Genomic DNA, 10012 nt, shown 5'->3' with positions numbered 1-10012 from the left:
CACGCAATGTTCCATGTTATCTGCGCGCTTGTACGGCCACATAGTTATTATAGATATGCCAGGACGTCTATTATAACTGTACAATACCTTGCAGAACACCGCACAGAAAAAAATATCGTGCAAATCAGCAGTTGCTTCTTGCGTGGAGAGAATGTTGGCCGTAAGGAACAATGCTTTTCGACAATAACTGATTGTACGTTTATTTTTTATCTTGGCTGCTTGAGTGTGTTGATTCAACTAGATGTTCCAATAGTGTGTTTACATATACGTTTAAAACAACTTTTGTAGTACCAGTTCTGTCGTGGTTAGGTGGAAGGGGTATGTGTCACACAGAAAAGTTACATAACATGATGGTTAGTGGTCTATACAAATGCCCGAGGCGTACGAAGCGGGGGGGGGGGGGGTACGGACCGCACCAAGTGACACCATTTAGTGGGATGACACCAAGACCAAAAATTGAAAAATAAATTATAGAAGAGAAATGCCTTGCCTATTGCCAGCTTAATTAATGATTAATTAGAGTTTAAAAAGTCGTATGATGTGCAAATCGAAGATTCCGATATGGGGAAGTTGTGACACTTGGACGTAAACCTGCTAATTGTAGAGAAAACAATTTTACATTCAGCTGTATATATATATATATATATATATATATATATATATATATATATATATATATATATATATATATATATATATATATATATATATATATATATATATATATATATGTGTGTGTGTGTGTGTGTGTATACAACTAAAACTTTTTTGTTGGGGGGTAGACACCAATAGATGACGCACCGGGTGACATTCGACCTAGCGACGCCACTGACATATGCCATATAGTGATAAATCCATTATGTGTAACACTGTAATGCAATATGTACATGACCCCATACGATATTTCTTGTCCCGCGCTTAACCAAAAGGGTAACTGGATAGAACGAGCAACACTCGATACATAATTCACAGGACACGGACGTGCGAGGGAACCCGTTGCGTTACCGTTATTCGTACTCTCTATTATCGAAGTAAGTAATTAAGGTACCCTTTGGAACCTGGCGGTCCCAAAAGTGCTGGTGAAGTAGAGTTCCCCTCTGTCTGTGACCTCGGGATATGAGGGGATGGTGTAGTGGGCACTATGCCCAGTCGCCTTAACTTTCCCCAGCGTGAGTTGGGTACCCATCAGAGCTGGGTGGACTCAGGGACGTCCTACCCGGATTCGAACTCTAGACTTTCAGGTTAGCAGTCGTATGCTCTACCACCAGACCGCGGCATCAAAGAAAAAAATAACTGAGCTTAAGATAAGACTTAATCCTAACCCCTACCTGAAATCGTGTTGCCGTGTTAACAGAACTCTGAAACCTCAGATGGCGCGCATTAAAAAAAAATACAATAATTTTTATACAAATTCCTTCCCTTTATACTTCACTCCCCTTGGGGAAAAAAACATGCCCAACTAAAATCTATTGGCTGTGACGTTATGGCCAGATAAAACTAACATAAAAAGCGTCCTAAAACTTTTCCACATCGCGTGCAACATGCTTAGCTCTTGTTTAACTCCGGGGTGGAGCTAAAAAAAAACTTTCTGGTGTGGTTAAGGTTGGACAGACGTTGTAACAGTCTCAGCGTCTGCGGAGCGGGAAAACCCGTTGAACTACTTCCGGTAAACGACAGGTAGATACGGGGGTTGTCTTGAGGAAGTGACGTTGTACATCACGTGATGAGGGGTGTAAAAATAGAACATATGAACGAATTTCTGGGTAATTGTATTTTGTATTAATTGGGTCACGATGACATGTGCTTTTAATGAGTTGTAGTTAATTAAATAATTTTTTTTTTATTTGGAAGAATAAGATATTTTTTTTTGGTATAGGGTGGGGGGGAGAGAGAGGAGGGGGGAAGGATGTTGAAATGCGCATGCGTGAGCTAGGTCACGTGATGCGACGAATTGACGTAACGAAGTGTGAGAAAATTGTGGGGCGGTTGTGTAGGGAGAATTCGGGTGACATGTTTGTGTGTGAATGTGTGTGGGTGTGGGTGGTCTGTGTGGTCAGGTTTGTGGTTTGTGAATTTGTGTGATCAGGTTTGAGTATGTTTTCAGGTATGTTTATGAGTGTTCAGGTTTGTATATGTTTGTGTTTAGGTTTGTATATCCATGTGTTTAGGTATATATGTGTGTGTTTAGGTTCGTATACATGTGTGGTCAAATTTGTGTGAAGTAAGGTATGTGTGTGTGTGTGGTCAATTTCGTGTTATTAGATTTGTGAGTATCAGTATGTGTGTCAGTGTGTGTCTCTGTGACGAAGTGGTGTCCAAACAAACGTGTTTACATATTTATACTGCAAAGTTCACATTCGACACATACACACACACATACATAACACACATAACTTCATGCAACGTACATTATTTCATTCTCTAATTACCCTTCCCCCCCTCCGCCACCCCTCATTTCAGCTCCTAGCAAACAACTTTTACAACCAAATTATTTCTTTCTCTAAAGTTAATAACTCTCTGTTCCCTCTTTCGTTATCAGACACAAACACACAACTTTAAACAGCACATTGTTTTTTCTCGAAAAATTATTCAAATAGCAACTGTCTCCCCCCCCCCCTTCATCACACAACTTCAGACATCAATAACACCATATTTCTGTAAATTTATTTGATGTAATTAAAAACCGACTTCTGACCCCTCTCCCCACCCCCTCATCCAAAACACAACTTCAAACATCAGTAACACCAATATCTCTCTAAAGTTAGTGATGTAATAACCGACTTCTCTCCCTCCCCCTTATCCAAAACACAACTAAAACATTAGTAACACCACTATTTCTCTAAAGTTATTTGATGTAACTAATATCCGACCTTCTGCCCCCTTCTCTCATCCAATACACACGTTAAAACATCAGTGACACCAATTTTTCTCTAAAGTTAGTGATGTAATAACCGACTTCTGCCCCCCCCCTCCACCATAAAAACACAACTTCAAACACCAATATTTATCTACAATAATTGATTTAATAAATTGACTTCTGCGCCCCCCCCCCCATCCAACACTCAACTACAAACATCAGCAACACCAAATTTCTCCGACATTTATTATGTAATAGCCGACTTCCCACCACCCTCTCCCCATCAACACACAACTACAAACACCAGTAACAACAATATTTCTCTAAAGTTATTGATGTAATAATCGACTTCTCCCCTCTTCTGCCCTTACCCCCCCCCCCCCCCCTCTCACACCACACATCTCTAATGTATCGCAAACCACCTTCGAATAGAACTCGATTACAACGAGACGGCGACACACAAACACTTAACCCTCATCAGGGACTTAAAAAGGAATCGATACATCTGTTACCGGTGACAAAATGAGGTGTCGATTACTGTCGACGACCTCTGTCCGGATTCTACTTTTTAAAAAAAAAAACTTTTTGTTTAAAGAATTTAAATTAAAAAAAAAAAACTCGTCACGTGATCAAGAAATGCGGGCGACTCTTTAATCAGGGAAAGACAACTCCAAGAAAATATAACTCGTGAAGGAAGTAAAATTGAGAAGCCATACCGTTTTATAATCAGATTTTGAATAAAGTTATTTGAACCGTAGACAAGGGTTATCGTATTCTTTTTGTTAAAATAACTTTTCAATCTCTAAATACAAACTAATTTTAGCTGTTGTGATCATTTGGTTTGCTTCATCGTTCTTATTGTAATATTGCGGAGTATTTTTCAAAGATAATTAAGTATGACGTGTCAACATGTTACACGCAATATTACTCGTTGACTCCGACTTCAGCTAGTTTTTATTTTTAAATTCGGGATTTGCATCAGAGCCATATCCACTCAAGAAAAATCTGTTGTTTGATTTTGGAGAGTTCTCTTCTAGATGGGTTTATGTCGCCTGGGTCTGAGTTAGGGATTTAGGGATTTTTGGAGTTGACATCATACGGGTTATGGGACGCTGTGGCCTTGCGGTAGAGCGCTAGACTGCTTATCAGGAAGTCTCGAGTTCGAATCCGAGTTCATGTCAGTAGATGGTCTCTGAGTCCATCCAGCTCTGTTGGGTACTTAACTCACTTTAGGGAAAGTAAAGGCGGCTGGGCATAGTGCTGACCACATTATCCCTCCATAAGCCGAGGTCACAGAAACAGGTGAACTCTACTTCACTTGTACCATAGGCAGTCAGGTTTTAACAAGGGAACTATACTATCATACGCGTTACCGCCCGACCACTCCGTCCTTCTCCACCCCCCCCCCCCCAATGTGCTACTTTTTAATTAATAAAAAAACAAAAGTTTTACACTTTACTAAGAGACCAAGGGGTAATGTATTTTAAACGACAACAGAAGCATCCGCCTTTTTAACAATTCAAGTCTGTACAAAAATTAGTCCAAACAAAATGGAAGTCATCTTTGCAGCACGCGAGAAATTTTTTTTTTCTTTTTTTTTAAACTCAACGTCTGAACTAAAATTAGTAACTAAAAAAAATATAATTGCAGTCTCACACATTAGCGAAGAAGCAATGTGTGTGTGTGTGGGGGGGGGGGGGGGGGGGTCCAGCACGCGAGTACTCGGGTCTGGCAGATAAACACCAAACAGGAAGTAGCAAATCGCCTGGGCATCAGACTTAATTACATGAGGCATGATTTTAATACACAAATGTTGTGGACACTTTTTTGGTGTTTTTGTTAGTAATGGAGTGGCAAAAATGAGAGTTAGAATAATACAGACAATGGCAGTTCATTTGTACTCAACAACTCTGTAAGCCCACAAACAACATCTGTTGGGCCATACACAACTCTGTAATCCCACACACAAGTCAGTAAGCCCATACAACCCTTTAAGCCAATACACAACTATACAAACTCATACACAATAATCCTGTAAGCCCATACATAACCACTCTGTTAGCCCATACAAAACAACTATGTAAGCCCATACACAAATCTGTAAGCCCATACACAACTCTATAAACCCAAACAACAACACTGTAAGCCCATACACAAAATCTCTATAAGCTCAAACACAACGATCCACTCTAACAAAAAAAAAAAAACTGTAATTAGCTGGCACGTTTGTGTGCTTGTTGTGCACATAGATTAACAATACCCGCGGGAGTCATTACCTAATGGTTCTTTCCACACAAGCGACGATATAACTGACCATTTAAAAAAAACCCATGGAAATTCCAACAGAAACATTTTTTTTTCTTCTAAAAACTAAAAAAAAATATATTTTCAAGGTGCAAAATTAGAATTTTTAATGAAATATAATGGTAAAGAAAATTAAAACTGTAAGTAAATAAAGTTCCGTTTTCGAACCTGACGGTCCATGGGGCAAGTGAAATAGAGTTCACCTGTTTCTGCAACCTCGGCGTTTGAAGGGATAGTGTGCCAAGCCGCCTTCACTTTCCGTAACGTTAGTTAGGTGCCCATCAGAGCTGAAAGGACTCACAAACTTTCTACTGACTTAAACCCGGATTTGAACTCGAGATTTTCGGGTTAGCAGTCTAGCGCTCTACCGCTAGGCAATGTATTCCAATGCTTTGTACACTTGATCTATGTGTTCTACTGACTTGAACCCGGATTCGGCATCGGGGTAGCAGTCTAGCGCTCGCTAACCAAAAGAAACTGCAATGAGCTTGGTATTTGGTCCACCCTAAATTGTCATTTTGACACAAGCTAAGACATAACTGATAAATCTAAAATCTAAAACAATTTCAAATTACATCGAAAACATTTTTTTTCAAAAATCTAATCTAAAGTATTTTCAGGTTTACCAGATGCAAATTAAAATTTTTAAATAAAATATTACAAGTGAAGAAAATTAACACTGTACATTTTTATCAAAGAGTACAACAGGATTTATTTTTTTAAAAAATGGAATAGTTAAATTATAATACAAGGTAAAAGTCAAGTAAGTCAAGGACAACAACGGAAACTTAGGACAAAAATGTCAAGAAAAAAATTATTTTTTTTTAAAAAACAAAAAATAAATACCCACTTCCATTATTTTACGACTGGTAGTGTACATCAGGAAAAAAGGAACTACTTTTTGTACGCGCAATGGCTGATTACCCATTGATTTCCCTAATGTGGTTACTTGCTGTAACTTTGCGCCTTGAACCCTCCCATCTGTGGCAAACATAAAAGATGAAATGTGGTGACGGAAAAAAATATTCCTCGGAGATTTTGGCAGCTGCGTCACATTGATCAGTCACGTGGGTTCATGTCACGTATCACGTGTCTCTAAAATTTAGAATGTATGTCTGTCTGTCCGTCTGTCTGTCTGTATGTATGTATTTGTTATAGATCTATGACAGAATCGACTCATGAACTTGATTTGTTATAGATCTATGACAGAATCGTCTCAAGAACTTTGTATAGTTGTCCACTCTCCATTTATTTGTTATAGATCTATGACAATCGGCTCAAGAACTTTGTATAGTTGTCCACTCTCCATGAATTTGTTATACATCTATGACAGAATCGGCTCAAGAACTTTGTATAGTTTAGTATTTCTTCTTTTGTCGGTCGTCAGCATTGTAGCCAGCTTGGCTCACTTAATTGTGATTCATCTTAAGTTATGCTGTGTGTCTAACATACCCCTCCCCTTTTCAAACTGAGCGCTAGAAATTGTGTGTGTGTGTGGGGGGTGTATTTTTTAAATTTTTTAAATCAGGGGTCATAACCTGGGTGGTATCCGGGAAATTGATTTACAATATTATTCAGATGTAGATATTAAACTATTTTTTTTGTGTGTATCGGAATTTATTTTCGGCACCAATTCTTTATAACGGCTACCCTAGATCTGAACTTATTGGACTGTTAGAAGTAGTAGAAGCAGCGTTGTATGCAAGCCATCTATAAAGTTGACGGCTGTCATCTTACATAGTTTTGAAATTGCTGGACTACTAGATGTATTGTTGTATGTACATCAGCTGTCGACTACCCTAGATTTGAAATTACTGGACAAATAGGATTTGTCTACTAGATTTGAAATTACTGGAATACTAGATGTTTGTCTACTACATTTGAAATTACTGGTATACTAGATGTTTGTCTACTACATTTGAAATTATTGGACAACTAGATACAGCGTTGCATGCAAGCTAGCAATACAGTTTATGACTGTCGACTACCCTAAATGTGAACTTACTGGACAACTAGATTCTTGTCTACTAGATTTGAAATTACTAGACTACTAGAATCTTGTCTACTAGATTTGAAATTACTAGACTACTAGATGTTTGTCTACTAGATTTGAAATTACTAGACTACTAGATGTTTGTCTACTAGATTTGAAATTAATGGAATACTAGATGTTTGTCTACCAGATTTGAAATTACTAGACTACTAGATTCTTGTCTACTAGATTTGAAATTACTGGACAACTAGATGCAGCCTTGTATGCAAGCTAGCAATACAGTTTAAGACTGTCGACTACCCTAAATGTGAAATTACTGGACAACTAGATTCTTGTCTACTAGATTTGAAATTACTAGACAACTAGATCAAGCGCTGTCTACAAGCCAGACATGTTTATGTAAATGCATCTTTTAAATTTCTCGCTGATAGACTTGCGTCACGATTTCTCTGTTTCGATGAGTTTTCACCCCCCCCCCCCCTCTTCGCCATCAGACTGATAGCATCTGTGTGTGATTGCTCAGTAATTTGCCGATAACAATTCTCATTAATGAACAAACAAAAAAAAAACAACCATCGAGAAGTTGGATTGGACTGTGATAAAGAAATGGTGTAAGTTTAAAAAAAACAACTCATCACCGGTTTAGGCTACTATTCTCTGGTCACGAAGTGTGTATGTGTATGTGAGACGGGGGGGGGGTGACTTCTGTCTTTATGTGACAACAATAATACCATTTGAAATATAAATACGCTTCTGTATCTCACAAGAGTAACGTCAGGAACATAGCGTTCGCCAGTTTTAAAACATTCTAAGCTTATCACTTACCATAAAATGTTACTAAAATCGTTTTTTAAATAAAAAACTTTAAATTAATTTTTAATAAAAGAAAACAAACTTCAGCTAAAATAGTAAAGAAATTGTTACGAAAATTAAACAGGGTTTTTTTGAGTCACCATTGTGTGATATAATAATCGAGTCAAAATGTATTTTTATCAAACCTTGTAGAATGTTTCAAATACCAACCCATGTCAAATATTTAAACTTATTAAATCAAGACTACCATGTTAATTATATAAATTCAAGTTAAACATGAAATCTTATAAAATCAAGAACAACATGTTGATAATATAAATTAAACTTCAACATGAAAACGTATTCAATTAGGACCAACATCTTGATTAAATAAAATGGAGTTTAAACATAAATGCTTCTTAAATCCATACCATCATCCTAATCGTTTATATTTCCTTCCCATCCCAGGTCCCGCGAGAGAAAAAATTCTACGAGATCGGCGACCACATGATCTACTTCCACCAGCTCGTCAACGGCCTCATCACCGTCTTCATCGTCTCCAGCACCCTCCTCATCGTCGTCATGGCGGCCGAGCGCTACATCGCCGTCTGCCACCCGCTGCGGGCAAGGAACCTCATCTCACTGCGCCGGACTCGAACCAGCATCACTTTGGTCTTCGTCGTCTGCGCCATCGCCACCATCCCCATCTTCTTTGAACAGGGTATTGAGGAGATGTTGTGCGACGATGGACGAACAGTGTTGCATTTGGTTGACCGTCAGTGGATGAAGAAGCGACGAATAATCTGGGCAATTCTGTTCGATTTCATCCCGTGCGTCGCCCTGGTGTATTTTAACCTCTGCCTTATTATCCAGATCCGGAGGGCGAAGAAACTCCGGGACGAGATGACGCCGAAACATTCTATCATCAGATACAATTCCCAAGGGTTGAAGAGTACCTCCCTGCGAACCAACCCGCCGCATTTAACAACCTTTAACAAAAAAACCAACGGGTTGTACGTTAAAAGATCGCGTGTTAAAAGACAACCAACGGAGCCTTCGTATATTTTGGAGACCCCGGATAGCCAATGCCCGGAAAACGGGGTCGAGGTTAAAAAATATTCAAAACTCAACGCACTAGGTCGCGGGGATAACCTTAAACTAACCGAACCCCCTTCTCGTAGCTTATGCAGCGAGAGCACGGACAACGAGTTTCAAGCGCTCAACGACGTCCCGAAAACCGCACCCCGGCAAGGACAGACCGGAAACGCGGTCAAGCTCCGGAACATCGAGACGAACGTGGGCCGGAAGCGACCCTCGGACAGCGCGCTCAACAGCGTGACGGCGACGCTGGTGGCGGTGGTGCTGCTGTTCCTGATCCTCGTGTCGCCCAGCGAGCTGCTCAAGTTCTCCATGGAGTACACCAACGCCAGCCACGCCCAGATGGGGGTCGTCAAAGCCGTCACCAACTTTATGCAAGTCCTGAACTTCTCACTCAACTTTGTGCTGTACTGCGCCGTTAACAAGACCTTCAGGCACACGCTTCACGGGCTCATCTGCTGCTGCTGGCTCAGTGTCCGTGGATAGATGCTGGATATTAGGGCTCATTGTCCATGGATATTAGGGTTCAATGTCCATGGATAGATGCTGGATATTAGGGTTCAGTGTCCGTGGATAGATGCTGGATATTAGGGTTCAGTGTCCGTGGATAGATGCTGGATATTAGGGTTCAGTGTCCGTGGATAGGTGCTGGATATTAGGGCTTTGTGTCCGTGGGTAGATGCTGGATATTAGGGCTCAGTGTCCGTGGATCGATGCTGGATATTAGAGCTCTATGTCCGTGGATAGATGCTGGATATTAGGGCTCAGTCTCAGTGGATAGATGCTGGATATTGGGGCTCAATGGCTTAGTCTCCGTGGATATTAGGGCTTAGTGTCCGTGGATAGATGCAGGATACTGGGGTTCCTTGTCCGTGGGTAGATTCTGGATATAAGGGCTCAGTGGCTCATCGTCCATGGATATTAGAGCCAAATGGCTCTTTGTTCGTGGATAGATTCTGGATATTAGG

At 40.0% G+C, this 10012-nt stretch overlaps 1 protein-coding gene across 1 annotated transcript; it reads left to right on the top strand.

The window, feature by feature from the left end:
• The first annotated feature begins 8433 nt into the window (after nt 1–8433).
• On the top strand, nt 8434–9559 carry LOC131947641 (uncharacterized). The gene has a single exon (XM_059308879.1). The coding sequence runs from the start codon at nt 8454–8456 to the stop codon at nt 9528–9530; it is 1077 nt and encodes a 358-aa protein (XP_059164862.1). The 5' UTR covers nt 8434–8453; the 3' UTR covers nt 9531–9559.
• Nucleotides 9560–10012: the final 453 nt, after the last annotated feature.

The sequence above is a fragment of the Physella acuta genome, unplaced genomic scaffold (assembly GCF_028476545.2).
Source record: "Physella acuta isolate Inbredline_101_S28 unplaced genomic scaffold, ASM2847654v3 ptg000603l, whole genome shotgun sequence".
In the NCBI taxonomy this organism is placed as follows: Eukaryota; Metazoa; Mollusca; class Gastropoda; family Physidae; genus Physella; species Physella acuta.
This window is presented reverse-complemented; position numbering and strand designations above follow the sequence as displayed.